The sequence below is a fragment of the Zootoca vivipara genome, chromosome 5, assembly GCF_965207765.1.
Source record: "Zootoca vivipara chromosome 5, rZooViv2.hap1.1, whole genome shotgun sequence".
Classification (NCBI taxonomy): Eukaryota; Metazoa; Chordata; class Lepidosauria; order Squamata; family Lacertidae; genus Zootoca; species Zootoca vivipara.
This window is the reverse complement of record NC_142588.1, coordinates 54,639,744-54,655,212: the sequence shown is the minus strand read 5'-3', so window position 1 is coordinate 54,655,212 and position 15,469 is coordinate 54,639,744. Positions and strand designations below refer to the sequence as shown.

Below are 15,469 nucleotides of genomic sequence, written 5' to 3'. Positions count from 1 at the left end.
ATAATTAAAATGGAAAATACATTTTACATTGCAGTCCTGTGTAAGTTTCTGCCATAGCAAGTTCCATTTCATTAATGAAGTTTACTCTCAAGTAAAAGTGCATAGAGTTACAGCCTTAATTGCCAAAAGGAAGTTGACAATGACTTTATTTGAAAGGTACCATAAGTCTCTTGAGGAATTGGATATATGGATAATACCATTATATAGATTAGTAACTAGGTGGCACTGAACATGATTGTATATCAGTGATGTTCAGTGTTTCCTTTTGTTGTTCTGCTCTTGCTTAAGAGAGAAAATAAAGCTTTTGTCAACCTTCCTGAGTAGCATATCCTCTAAGCCTTCTCTGACAGAGCATAATTTTTTGGAAGGTTGATCCGGGTTCCTGTTTTGATTCATATGTCCATTTAGCAATTTTAGTAAAATTTTGTCCTTTAATTTCAAATTCGTAATTGTCTACATGAGGAAAGATGTATATTTTTTTCATTCCTGGATGTTTTTCTTTTGCTGGGACAATTATTATGCAGTTGTCTTCTTGAGATCTGTAGCAAAACTAGTCTGTGGCTGTATAGTTATGACTGGGATCTATCATGATCTGGTTTATAATTCCTAGCATACTCAAAATATAAACTAGCAGGTCATAATTTTAATGATTTAAGGAGGCACAAAAACATGATGGAAAAAAGAGTGTTGAGAACTGGAAATTGCGCAAGTTGATCTAGTTCTACTTCTGGTAGCTTTCAGCAATACTACAGTGGCATTGGTAGGCAAATATTATCTCCCTTCTTCCTTCAAGCACTGGGATAGTGATGGACTCATCTAGTTCCTTTCTGTTATGTCAGTAAGCTGATGGAGTCTTACCCAGCCCTGACTTTTCTCTAATTATTCTTCCTCTGCAGAGTGGCTGGTGTTCCAGTGAAGGAAAGGGTCAAGGTTTCTCAGAACTGGAGGCGTGGACGCTGCCGGAAAATCCCACTCCTCAGATGGAAGCGCAAGCAAGTGGTTCCTTCTCTTTCCTCCTGCCCCATGATTTTCAGCTAGAATCTTCTCTGTCTTTTGGAGTTCATCCCAACTTTAATATTAATGTTGTGAACCACCCTGTGATCTTTGGGCAAAGGGCGGTATAAAACACACACAAAAAAACAATATACTTCTTGTCCTGCTTTTAGGCAAAACCCCTTTCCAAATACAGTTAACAAATATAATCATAAAAAATAAAAGGTAAAACCAGAAATCACATAAAAGCAAACGCTTCACACCAGCAGTAAAATAGCACCATAAGTTTAAAATTGCAGCTTAAGATGGAAGGGTAGCACTTGGGGGGGGGTGCCACATTTTCTCCAGTATATTTTCTTATAGCTTTGCCAAACAGTAGCATAGATACCTCCCCACAGCAAGGCTATATATTCTATGGGCTTTGGTGGTTGGGTTAGAGTTAGTACAAATATAGCATGGGATTCTTTAAAAGCATTTGGAAAGGCCTGAAGTTCCATAATAATTAAGAGTTTAGGATGTTTGTCAACTGTCAGCATAGTTTCTAATATTTTAATATATTTCCCCCTCCAGTTTAATGCCCTGGATGCAGCTAGATGATGACTACCTCTACCTATCCCAGGCAGAAGACATTCAAGTTTATTGGCTCCATCCCAATGGTACCAGCTTGCAACACTGTTCCCAAGCAGTCTTCTCTGGCCACCAGGAGGACGTGTGCCGCTTTGTGCTTGCTAATGGCCATATTGTCAGTGGAGGAGGGTAAGCTCTTTGTTATAGGGAAATAAGGAAGAAGGTGATGGTAGTTGAGCGTCCAACATTGGTTTATAGGTGCACTTGAACAAGAGCTGGAAGAACTGACTTTCAGAGCTGCTGCATTGCGTGACTGACTTTTATTTAAAGGATCCCTGTTTGGGGATCCCTGGGCAAATCAGTCCCCATGGCCAGGGGGGTGTACATGCTGTGATTCTGCAGAAGTGTGAGGGCAACAAAATTCAGTTTCCTGAGAATTTAAGTTTTCTTTTATTTTACTTCTGGTCCTTACAACTGCAAGGATATGCTCAAAAACTGAAGATTGACTGAAACAGATTTCCAGTGGTTGCAGTTGGAGCTTTTGTGGCCTGCATAGCCTTGGCCATAAAAAAATGTGGAATAATTTATGCAAAATAAGAGATTATGCATTTTTGCTCAGTTTGCATAATTTATGCATGTGGCTAAATTCAGCTTCTCTTGGTACAGAGTATGAGTTGCTTGATCACAAATTGTATTTCTTTTTTAGTATGGCATATACAAACAGCCCTCCCCAGGCCTGTCCTATTGCAAGATTGTGACCAAGACTGTTAAACCATGTGTGTGCTTTGTTCATTTGCTGTGTGGGGATCATGGATTTGCCAAAAAAAACAACCCAACCCTTTTAGGACATGTGAGCAAGGCCTTTGTTGTCTGCGCAGCCTTCAGTAGCAAATTAAGTATAGAATGTATATGCTGTATTAATTAGATAAATACTTCCTGAATATCTCTGTATACTAGTTTTTTAAATAAATGAAAAGGGGCAACTTTGATGTTTGCATCAGTTTCTATCATTGTTGTAGTTAGGGGTTTTCAAGACTTATTGATCTCAGAGGTGAGATCTCTCCTGTCTGCATGTGCTGGGCTGAATGCATGTGTAGATAATGTGTTGTATTTAGGAAATGAAACTACTACTGTGCTGGTATATCTCCAGCATGAAGAGCACTTTTACATCATGCTCTCTCAAATCTGTCTTTTACATCTTCATTGGCAGGGATAATCTGAAGCGGAATTCATTAAATTGACCCTCAGTGAAGGAGAGTAGTTTTGGATATGAGAAGCTCTCATGCCATTTGCCAGAATTATCTGTGCCTTGTGGCATTTGTTCCAAGGCGATGCACCTTCTTCACTCTGGTTTTGTTTTTTCAGAGATGGCAATATTGTCCTTCATAAGCTGAATGGCTCCTTCAGCTTCAAGTTCTTGGGGCATGAACAGGAAGTGAACTGCGTGGATTGTCAAGGAGCTATCGTTGTGAGTGGTTCACGGGACAGAACAGCAAAGGTGAGCGCGTGTATGTCTTGCTTTATACTTATAGGAGTGTATGTATGAAAAGAAAATCGGAGATGGAATGGGGAAATACAGTTCTCATTCCTCTCTTTTGGATTAACAGTTAAACAAACTTTTCAGCTTCATTGCTGCCCATTTCCAGGATTTTCTTACATCTACTGTATACTAGTTTATCTCAAATGTTTCAGACATGTATCTCAGAGCCACCTGCCCAAAGTGGAGTAACTAACTACATTTCTCTTGTGACACAGACATTATATAGGCCTGCTGAGATTTATGACAGTCAAAAATCAGATTACAGAGTCCTGGTTCCATTGCCCTTTAAGGCTTCTGTCTATTAATTCTTTTGCTGAATAGAGTGGGGGTCAGGATCCCATGGAGGACAGACTATTTATACAGCCACTTCTTCCTTCCTTTATAAGATTCTAGGGCTGAAAGAGCATACATGCTTAGTTTAGAGCATGTGTTGGGAACCTGGGGCCCTCCAGATTATGAAAGACTACAATTCCATAGCTGCCAAGTTTTCCCTTTTCTCGCGAGGAAGCCTATTCAGCATAAGGGAAAATCCCTTAAAATAAGGGATAACTTGGCAGCTATGCAATTCCCATCATCCTTGAAGGTGGATTCCAACAACATTTAGAGGGTCATATGGTTTCTGGCCCTTGTTTTCACTGTTCTGAGTTGTATTTTTATTTTCCTAGACCTAGAGAGAAATGGGGAGATGCAAGGTTCTTTCTGTGTGTTTTAGCTAGAAAATTAATTGTGCTAACAGTGATGTGGAGCAACAGCTTATTTTTTCATGAGCTTTTATTTAGTGAGGTTTGGGATGGCAAGCTGTCAGAGAGAACACATGTAGAGGGATTTAGTGTTTTTCTTCCCCTGACATTACATTTACGATGGAAGAACATTCTTTGGGGTAGTGACCAGGATTAGTCCAGCTTCAGTGAACAGTCCTAGCTTTTCTGATTCTACGCTCCCTACTCTTAGTTTAAGATCTGGCTCTGGGCTATCTCTAGAGCTGCTTTCAATGAACAGAGCCTTTTGCATGCAACAATTCCCACCCAAACAGCCAGCAGACTGTGTCTTAACTGATAGTTTCCTTATGGGGCACTGACCAAATGGTTCTGGCACTGGCCAAATGGTTCTGACAATTTGGAGAGTCAGAAGAAATCCACCAGGAGGATAGGCTGAGCAGCAGCAGAAGAATGTGAAGTGTTTCAAAAGTGTCAACCAGTGGCAAAAATGCTCTATTTGCTGTTTACGTTGTTTGTATTATGACTCATTGTTTATTGCCAGCTGTTTGCTTCCTTGGAGGTTTTTAAGCAGAGGTTGAATGACCATCTGTGATAAATGCTTTAGTTGAGATTCCTGCATTGCAGGGGGTTGGATTAGATGACCCTTGGGATCCCTTCCAGCTCTACAGTTCTGTGATTCTATGAATCTATACTTCCTCTTTTTTTTTAAATTCATTTTTATTAAAATTTTCAAAATTTAAATACAGAAAAATACAAAAAAAGAAAAAATCACAACATCAAAAACGACACAGAAAGAAGAAAAGAAAAAACAAAAAAAGAAAGAAAAAACCACTAATCATATTTCAAATTTTCTATCTTATCTATAATGGACCTCCTCGAGGTCCCCCTCTATCGGTTCATTGTATATCAAACCTCACAGATTCTAATCCTATTTTCTTTCCCTGTATACATTTTTCAATTTCCTTTGTATTTTACTATTAAAGTCCGTTTATCACTCTAAATTTCCAAAGCAAAAATTTCTAAGTCATTAACCTGCAGCATCCATATTTGCTTAAATTACTCTTCAAATATCAATTTTACAATATTTTTCATAATAGATTCGAAATTTCTTCCACTCTTCCTCTTCCTTCCTCTTCCTATGAATCTATACTTCCTACCTATGAGAACAATAAAATGCTGGAACTTCTACAGCTGGTATCTTCAACCTTTTCAGACTCAGGACCTACTTTTAACCCAAACATGCATTTGGGAACAAATTTCTTAATATTTTACTACTGTATGTTCAACAGTGCTCCTTCTGTGGCCCATCAGGCTGAGATCTGAATGGAAAAGTTGCTCAGTTTCTGAATTTCAATCACAATGAATTAAACTATCCATTATGTGGGATTCTTTGATACCCTGCCACTGGAAACTTGGAAGGCATTTTGTGACCTTGAGGGCAAAATCCTCAAAGTCAAAGGGAATTCTGCTTTAATTGTGCTCATTGTCTTTTTTTAAAAAAAACCCAGAAATGGAATCTGGCTCACCTAACACTCTTCCAGCCTGATCCTTATGAGCAGGGAATTTGCTTTTATTTTTACCAAGTGACATTTTCCTTGTGTTGACTCCTAGCTAGAAGGGAATCCCTAGTAGGTCTCTAATGGGAACTGTAAGTGCATTGGGTGCTTTGGAGGGATAGTGAGTGTTGATTAGGGCTGAGCTTTGAGTAGCTGCTAATGCACATTCCTCATTGATAGGCACCAGATAGCATGCTCCCAGCAATATTTTTAACCTGTATGAGATAGGGGTGCATTAAAAGAGCTCAACTTTTCTGCTGCTTTTGCTGACACTAGGTGCCAAATTCCCCTCTGACACCGAATAGCCTTGCAATCCTGAGCATTATCAACAAACAAACAAATACAACACTCCCAGCTTTGAATTCCCTTAAGACATTGGGGGATTGTCGGAGAGGGAATCAGAAACCAAAATCTCAGGATCCAGAAAATGGGAGATGAATTTGTTGGCGGTAGAGGAAAGAAATGATGGTATTCAAAAGGATGTCAGGAACACAAGCTTTAGCTTTATTCATTATGTCAGTAACAGATTTCTGAAAGCTCATGAACAGGTCACTTTACCGTGGTTATAAACAACATGTATTGTGGGAGAACAAGTATTATCAAAGTGTGAATGTGCATTAAGGGATTGGAGCATGTTTTAACAATTAGTACAGAAGGGGGCACTGCACGGGAAATTAGACTGCCCCATTCTCCATGTGTTTCTATTGTTTTGCAACAAACTTGGAGAGAAGGCTTTAAGGATTTGCCCAGACAAGGAACCATAAGAATAAAGATGAGATAAAATCTAAATTTGTTCTGACATGCAGACCTTCAACATAATTTGAGCAGATGCATTTCAGATGATTGTTCTTTGCTTTTAGCACCGGAACTGGGACTGATTTGTACAGAAGCTGCTTCTAATCTCTTCTATCATTTCTTTCCTTAGAAAGCATGCAGTCAAAATATTGCGGGGGTAAAGAAGTTGATTTAAGTTTACTCTGCTAATTTCAAATTGTGCTCCCAAGATTTCTTTGGGAGAGATCGTTTCCAAACACAGCTGCTGTTAACACTTCTATCTTGCACTTTTTTGTTGTGTGGTGTTTATTTGTGCTTTCTCTCTCTCTAGGTTTGGTCCTTGTCACCAGGCAGAGCTGGGCAGTGTTTGCACACCATACAGACTGAAGACCGGGTCTGGTCCATTGCCATTAGTCCATTATCAAGGTAACAAGATATAAAAATTGCACATGAATGTATGCACACCTCATGTTAAATCTGGTTTTTCTTTAGGTGTATAGTTACCTATTATACCAAGTATTCAGGAGGTCTAGAACTCAGCATTTAAGTATCTTCAGTTCTGTGACTCAAAATCCTTTTTTGTGTAGAAACAGTAAATTAGGCAGAGAAGAATACTCTATATTTTTGTGGAATTCAGAGCATTTCCTTCTATTTCTCTTGCCCTTTGGGTTCTAGAAAAAAGAAGTTTGACTTGCAGAATACTCTGGTCTGTATGGGTGAAGTCAAGGGGTGCACTGACTTAGATATTGTACCAAATATCTTCTGCATAAGGATCTTTAGTTTTTCTCTTTTTTTCCTCTTCACCCAAAGCTTACGCTTGCACAATACCCTTCCTTGCAAGTGCCACTTTGGCAAGAGCAACATGCTATCCTATAAGTAAGCATAAAGTAAGCATAAAAAGTAAGTAAGTAAGTAAGCATAAAAAGTAAGTTGCACTCTTTTTGTGGGAGGGGATGAGGGTTAGCTTTTCGGCTGTTGGCTGATTTTTAATCTTTTCCTTGCCTTTCTGCATTATGCAGTGGGGATCTGTACACACTCAAAGCAACTTAATTGCAACTAATGGAATGTGATTGAGCATGGGAGTAGTTCTGTCACTCACGCTGTGTCACAAGCTGTATCCAATTGTTGCCACTTGTACAACCACATTCCATATTGCAATTACAATCTGCAAAGTACTGTACAGTATTGCTTTTTCTTAAGTACAAAATACAGTGTTTTGCTCAGAAGATTCAAGAGAGAGAAAGCTTAGAGTGGTTACAGGCTAGCTGTAGCAAATTGGTCATTATCTAGTAACATGGCCTTTGCCATGAAACATGCTACTGTATAGATATGATCATACTATCCTACCCCCCACCCCCTGTGTGATATGTTAATACATAGAATTGCTCATGGCGAATCACCAGTCCAAGGAACTGAAGAAACAGAAAACTGCAGCAAGTTCAAACAGTTCATTCTGCATACTAATCCCAAAACTAATTAATAGAAGATCCCTGTACAGTTGGAAGATAGGTGGGATTTACAATTAGCTACAACCAATCCACGGAAGGATTGGAATGAGAGAAATCTGCTCTTCCTTTAAGTGCAGCATACTCAAGTGCTGTTGGAAGATAGAGAACCATATTTTATATTGAGACTGTATTTATGGCACTTTACCTCAGAGTTCCTGAGAATAGTGCAAAAATAAGCAAATTTCATTTTGATACATTGTACATATGTATTTCCTATATGAAACTTATTCAGTGCTGGTCCCCTGGCAACGAAAAAAGCAAAAAGCAAAGCAGATTCTGTTGTGCATGCTCTATTGTCAAAGCCCATAGTTTGGTTCTATTTCAGACAGCCTCTTCTGTTGATGCTGCAAAATGAAAAAGGTACTGCGGAGTCCCTGAAGCTGCTCTGTACCACTGGGGCACCAGAGAACCACTCATTTTCTGTAGTAATGTTGATAAGAGTCATTAAAACACATGGGAGTATCTTCTGGCTACTGTTTTTGTCACAGCTGGGCATCTGTGAACAAAATCTGATGTGTTGGGGAAAGATACACAGAGGAAATTAAACTGTTCCGATGAGTTATTTTGTAATCATATTGCTACTCTGCTAATGTTAAGAACTGAATGTTGGCCATAAGTTACAATTGTATACAAAAGTCACAAAACTGAACTACACAAAGCTTGAGCAGTGCCTTGTATCTTGAAGATTTGGAAGCGCTTTGTACCCTGACTCAACTTTTATTTTGAGGTATTTAACCTCAAAAGCAGCTTGCAGCAAGGTAGTTATTCTTTGAGGAAGCTCGTTTTCTGTTCTGAATTACAATGAGCTTCAGATTGTTAAATTTTCTGTGGCAAACTTGTCTTACATTTGAAGCAGAGCCTAGTTTTTTCATAAGTTTTTGAAACCTTGCATTAGGCTGTTGAGAATCAAAGCATCCAATTATGCTAAGGTGAACATTGTCCTGTTGTGATGACTGGTTCTCCCTCTCTTGTATATATCATCGTCGCCAGCAGTATTCAGTTTCAGTTTATTACCTGCTTTCCATCAGCAGGTCCCAGGGTGGGTAAATATTTTTGTTTGTTAAAAAAATTCAATATTAAAAACAGTGAAATCAAATTACTGTACAGTCACAGGAATAGGATAGGTACTGAGAACTATGGATGAAGGGTGGCATAATAATAATAATAATAATAATAATAATAATAATAATAATATCATCATCATAATATCTGGTGTTAAAGGCTAGGGTAAAGAAAGGAATCCTTTATGGTGAAGGCCTTCTCCTGGGGCACCACCCCTCAAACCTCTGAGGGTGGTGGAATTACCAAGAGGGGCCCCTTTTGTTAACACCTGTGAGGGTTTGTGGGGAAAGAGGTGGTATTTAAGATATTTAGGGCTTTGAACACTAATGTGAGCACCTTGAATTAGGCCTCTTGTATGCATTCTAAGGGAACCTCAGATAGCAATCTGGCTGCTGCATTTTGAACCAGCTGAAGTTTCCAAGTCATCTTCAAAAGTAGCCCCACACAGAGCACATCACAATAATCCTATTTGGAAGTTACCAAGGCATGGAGTATCTTGACCTTGTTGTCTTTTACTGGTTCACATCAATTGCTTGAATTTAGTGTTCATTCTCTCAGTTCAGGAAGGCTGGAGCTGTTGCTTTACTGATGAAGCTGTTCAGATTAGAAGCTGGGTGCTCATCAGCCAGGCCCTGATTCAGGCAGGTTGTTGTTGTTGTTTAGTCGTTTAGTCGTGTCCGACTCTTCGTGACCCCATGGACCATAGCACGCCAGGCACTCCTGTCTTGCACTGCCTCCCGTAGTTTGGTCAAACTCATGTTCGTAGCTTCGAGAACACTGTCCAACCATCTTGTCCTCTGTCGTCCCCTTCTCCTAGTGCCCTCAATCTTTCCCAACATCAGGGTCTTTTCCAGGGAGTCTTCTCTTCTCATGAGGTGGCCAAAGTATTGGAGCCTCAGCTTCACGATCTGTCCTTCCAGGGAGCACTCAAGGCTGATTTCCTTAAGAATTGATAGGTTTGGCTATTCAGGCAGGTGCTTCCACCTTTTCTCTCTCTTCCTGAGTAACCTCACATGCAGCTATCTGGTACCGCTGGTGTGCTCCCAAATCTCTTGTGTTGCTCATCATCTCCTCTTCTCATGTGGCCCTGGGTGAAATGTGGGTGTTGCTTGACGGCTGGCTTGGAGCCAGATGTGTGGTGGCCTCCAGACTTGGAACAGGCATGTCTATATTCAACAGCTCTTCTGGATTACTGGGTTGCTGAGATCTGCTTAGGAGACACAGTCTCCCCCACCTCAATTTAATTTTCATTTTCATTTCACACTTTATTTTACACCATTTCAAATAAAGAAATACAAAATTTATAAACTCCCTTTCTCCTTTTCCACTACATATTCTAATTTCTCCCTCTATCTTATTTTCCTCGTCTTCATATCTCGATAATTTGTTTCACTGCTAAATTTATTCTGTTTCTGTTAACTTTTTAATATGTTTACAATATGTCTATAAATATGCCATACAACATTTCCAATCTTTCTCAAATAGTTTTTTTATTTTGATCTCTTATTCTGTTTGTCGGTCTTGCCATTTCTATATATTCTATTAACTTTGTCTGCCATTCTTCCTTCATTGATATTGTATCTTCCCTCCATCTCTGAGCATAAGAGGAGACTTCAGAGGGTCAAACCCTGGCAATTAGTGAGCACATGCTTGTCTTTTTAAGCACCAATCTGTTGAGTGGAGACCATTTGGAATGCCCTTTAAATTAGTGAACATAAGAACTATCATAGTGGTGCAGTGTTGCCAGCACAATCCAGTGGACATGTCTGTTGTTTTTTAAATGCATGTGCATCAGATAGACCAGCACCAAGAGCCTTCAGCCTGCCTGTTCAGAGCTCATCCCCTTAAGCTTTATGCAGTATGCACTGGATGTGCTCCTGTGACTGGGAGAGCCCTTGCAGAACACTGTTTTATCCTCCTAAGTGATGACCTGCAGGGCTGGCCTCTTGTCAGAACACTGACTTCTCTCCCTGGAGTGAACACACACTCTCTGTCACAATATTTACCTAGCTTCATTTCCCCCCCACTGAGTGATAAATGGAAGCTTGCAGAGTGGCTTCTCCATCAGCAATCAGGTTTGGATCACTCGGCTTGTTTTATGAGACTGCTGATCCCACTGCACCTCTCTTCCCTCCCCACCCCTCAAGTATTAGAACCGATTAGCCACGTCATTAATTCTTCAATTTGACGGCTGATATAGCAAGGCCTGAAACACGGGCTGACCCCATATAATAGAACCTCTGCTCCTTAACATATTAATGATGGGAGAAGTTAATTAAAATTCCACAGAGCGAAGGTGTCGGCTAACCTATAAACCTGTCGCTTCCAAGAAAATGTTGCCGCTATCCTAGAAGAAAGTGAGTTTGGGGGCAAGAGTGAGTACTCTTAGTGTAGTGTGAGAGTCCCCCGCAAGCTAAACTGAATGTTTCATCTCTTTGGGAAGAGCTAACCTTCGGGTGATTCAGTATCCTTGCCTGACTTTAGGATCCTTTTCTCCTTTGATCTACACACACACATATATTTAGGATGCTGAATCATTGCCTTTCTGATGGATCTGAACACTATTATTAATAATTGTTAGCAAAGAGAACATTTTTGCTTCTGTCCAAAATGCATTGTAGGTTTGATTCATTTGGATTTTATCTTACAATCAACAAAACTTATAGATCATATGATAATATTGAGATTCTATCTCTGCTCAGTTAGGATACTTAGTACTGATATGAATGCAGCCACTTCTGTATAGGGGTTGAAAGCAGAAACATATCCTTGGAGGTGCTTAGGGTCATCCTGGCTGCACTTGTCTCAGGGTTTCCTCCCCCACATTTGTGATGCAGATGACTAGGATACCACCATATGCTCAATATGTGTATGTCAAAGTTGAATGCACATTTGACTTTCCTCAAGTCCTGTGGACACACTTTCTTGTTTCCACCTGCTGCCTGCAGTCTGAACCAGTTGATGATAGGATGCATTCCTCAGTACTTTGAGCTAATCTGTTTGGTAGTTTTTCATTGCAACAGCGTTTGCTATATTCAATGAGTAGCATAGCTGCCAAGTTATCCCTTTTTTACAGGGATTTTCCCTTATGCTGAATAGGCTTCCTCGCGAGAAAAGCGAAAACTTGGCAGCTATGATGAGTAGTGCTGGATCTTCTCTTGTTATTCTAATCTCTTGTAGCACTATGATTCTAGGCTACTGCTAACTCTATAATGGAAATATGTTCATCTGCTTCCTCTGCTACTGCAGTGAGGAAACTGAAGTGATGTGTGTTATCTGAATGGAGGTTTAACTTGTCATTGGTGGTGGCAAATGCACTGTTAAGAGCCCTGCTAGATTTGCAAAGCTGTGGTTCAGTTTGCAGAACTGAGTGCTTCCCCAAATGGACCGTAATCTAAAGGTTACTATTAAGGTGGAACTGCAGGGCTGTTCCCTACAGATGATTGTTTAGCTATTCCCCCCTCCCCCTTAAATACAGCAGTAATTTTTCCAGCTAAACTTTATTCGTTTTTCCATGTGATGGGAGCAATATTGTTATATATTTCTGTTTTGATCCTGTTAACCTATTTGCTTAAAGCAACCGCTTTAGATTTGTTGAATGGTGGAATCTTGTAGAATATTAAAGATTGTGATAGTGATGCCACATTTTCTCATACCCTTCAGAAAATATACTCTTTCATCATAGCAAATGATGGTGCTCACAGGTTAGAGGGAAAATATTTGAATTGAATTTCTTCTCTGTGCTGAGCTTGTCAGAGCATTGTAACGAGGAGACAACTATTCTGAGAGACTTCATTCTATTAGGAAGTTGGCAGCTAATGTTAGGTTCTCCTTTAATGCAGTTCCATAGGTTTATGTGGTACAGCTGCTGCTGTGATTTTAATTTCCGATTTCCAGGTGCAGAGGGTTTTCCTGTGAGGCTAGGAGAGAAACCCAATTCTTCTACCATTTTGCACAGTGAAGGAGAAAATGCCCATGTTAGTTTCTCCTGTCACATTGATTACAGTTCAGGGGTCCCACATAAGACTGCAGGTTTCCATTTCCAGTCAGTGATCTTTCTCCTCCATTTTTCAAACTTCCAAGGGGAGGGATGGAGAAGGTAATTTTCCTGGGCCATGGCCACTGTTTACTTTTGCTTGGCTGTGCAGTGTGCCTTTGTTTTTGCACCTTTGATCAGTGTCCTGCCAGCAGATAATTTAGCAATTGCATCCCAGGGTGGAAGTGTGGAGTTAATGTTAAAATTAGTTTTTTTTTTAAACTTCACTGCCTGATGAAGCAGGGATAGCAAGAGGGGAGGCAACGGGGGCCATAAATTCTACTGGTGGTGTATCTGCTTCTTGCAAAAAAGAGAGGAAAAACCCCCTCAAAAACGTAACTCTCTGATGTCTCCACAGCACTTTCATTAACATTTAAATTAAGGGTTTGTTTTTCAGCAGCTAGGCCTTTCATGGCCTGACTCGTGCAAGGCTGCCTCACTAGTCAGCTACAATAGTAATCATTGCTTTATTTCCCCCCCATCTTTCTCTGGGGAGGGCAGCGACCTGCCAAATGTTCAAAGAGAATCCGCAACAGACCTGCACAGGTACCCAGGCAGCAGGATGCTAGCCTTTCTCCTTCAATTAGAGAGTTAGTTGTTGTCCATGTTTCTTGTCTTTTTTCCTCTTCTCTTCAAAGGCTTGTTTGGGGCCCATTTGGTATGTGATTGCCTCAGGTGTAACCAGCACTGGACACCCTTTAAACAAGAACTCATGGAGATGAAGGGTGTACCTGGAAAGTGGGAAAGAAGTTTTGAGTGTTCTTTCTCAGCACTGCTCGCAGCTTCCAAATATGTTAAAAGTGGTGTGGGTGAGCTCTTGAGAGGATACGTTTGTTGGGAGTGTATATCAGAGTGAGCTAAAGAAAACGGGGGCAGGAAATTGAGCTTTGATGTATATAAGTTGCACAGGCATTTTGGTGCTGCAATTTATTTCCAATACAGGACAGTAAATTAGGGCATGCTTAGCAAACTATGTGGAAAGTGTTTTAAAGGCTCAAGTATATACATCAGGATTGTTCTAGAAGGAAGCCCCCTTGCATGTTCCAGTAAATAGTGTCTGAAACATGCATTGCTAATCTCATATCATGTGTTGAATCATGTGTTGGCCTAGGGCAAATAACTATCTGGATTTTACACTTGTAGACTGAGAATTTATTCCTTATAGACTGACAGCCCAAAATATCTTACTACATTAGAGATATTACATAACTGTTTTTTCGTAAGGACTGATAACAGAGCACTCTTCTATCAAAATACCCTAATTTTATGTGTCCTTTGAGCCCCTAAGAACCACGTCATATTACGGTAGGAGCCACAACATGCCAGAAGATGATATTGGGGAGGCAGTTATTTATTTTGTTTGTTCTTCTGCTGCCTATTCAAGCAGAAATAATCTGGAAATATACAGGAAAGGGTGCATGCTAAACTTGAAGAGAACTGACATTAGTCAATGATATCAAGCACCTGCCATGCAGCCGTATTTCTCTTGGGCCTTTGTGGCCATGCAGTGCCAATTGCCTTCTAAAGTAGTGTCATTTAGTGAGCAGTGTCATTTGGCCAAACTGTTTTGGTAGCCCACATGTTGCATCAGTTCCATGAAACCTGATCAGAACTTCAGGCATTTACAGTAACAAGGAGGTGAAAGCTGCTAGCCAGTGTCTCTGCAGGTGCTAGCTGGATCGAGTTGCAGGGCTGCCATTAAAACTATCCTGTCTGGTGATTAATGTAGGACACAGGACATACACATTCTTATTCTGGCTCCGTGAAGACCTGTTCTGAAAGCTAAATTGGTCTCTGAATCTCAAGGTTTCCCTGCTCTTTTATATTGTCAACTGCTTGTCTGCCTTGAGTGAGTCTTGTTGAACAGCTTTATCTTCCGTGCCCTGTTGCAGTTGTATAATCTTTCTGTATCACCTTAAGCAATGGCAAACTGATGTTGGGCCGTGTAAACGGCTTGTTTATATGGCATGTATTTCATGTAGTAACTTAATCTTTGCTCTCCAGCTTTCAACAATTAGGAAGGAGCATGGTTACATAACACATTTTCATAAGCAAGAGCTGCTTGTGGGTATTGGGACAGAAAAACAGTTGTGTAGGTATTTGGAGACAAAGCTTTTAGATTGAGATTCTTTCTTTTAAGAGGCATGTAGGACCCGAGGTGTTGCTTTCTGAGATTGGGACCTGAGTGTCTTGTATGACCCTGGTGGTAAGGAAACATCTGGCTACTTTAAATGAATTCAGATCTCCAGGACCTGATGAGTTGCACCCAAGGATACTAAAGGATTTAATCTTAGAGCATATGTTTATCATTTTTGAGAATTCTTAGAGAACAGATGAGGTTCCTGCAGACTGGAGGTGGGCAAATGTTGTCCCCATCTTCAAAAAGGGAGAAAAAGAAGACCCAGGAAACTACAAGACAGTCTGCTTTGATGTTAATACCAGGCATCCAGATGAATCTCATTTCTTTTTTTGATAGAGTTACAAGCTTGGTGGATCAGGGGAATGCTGTGGACTTAGTGTATCTTGATTTCAGTAAGGCTTTTGACTAGTCCCTAAGATATTCTTGCAGATAAGCTGGTAAAATATGTGCTAGACCAGGTAACTGTTAGGTGGATTTGTAGCTGGTTGACTGACTGAACCCAAAGAGTGCTCACCCCATAATCCTGGGGAAAAAATGACAAGTAGGGTGCCACAGTTTTTTGTCCCGGGCCTGT

The 15,469-nt window shown here is 40.3% G+C and overlaps 1 protein-coding gene across 1 annotated transcript in view; it reads left to right on the top strand.

Moving 5' to 3' along the window:
* The window catches only part of FBXW4 (F-box and WD repeat domain containing 4), a 77,862-nt gene that overhangs the window by 13,218 nt on the left and 49,175 nt on the right, over positions 1-15,469 (top strand). The window contains exons 2-5 of the mRNA XM_035134119.3: positions 897-992; positions 1,564-1,749; positions 2,926-3,058; positions 6,481-6,575. Coding sequence (XP_034990010.1) covers positions 897-992; positions 1,564-1,749; positions 2,926-3,058; positions 6,481-6,575 — 510 coding nt within the window. The remainder of the gene's footprint in view (positions 1-896; positions 993-1,563; positions 1,750-2,925; positions 3,059-6,480; positions 6,576-15,469) is intronic.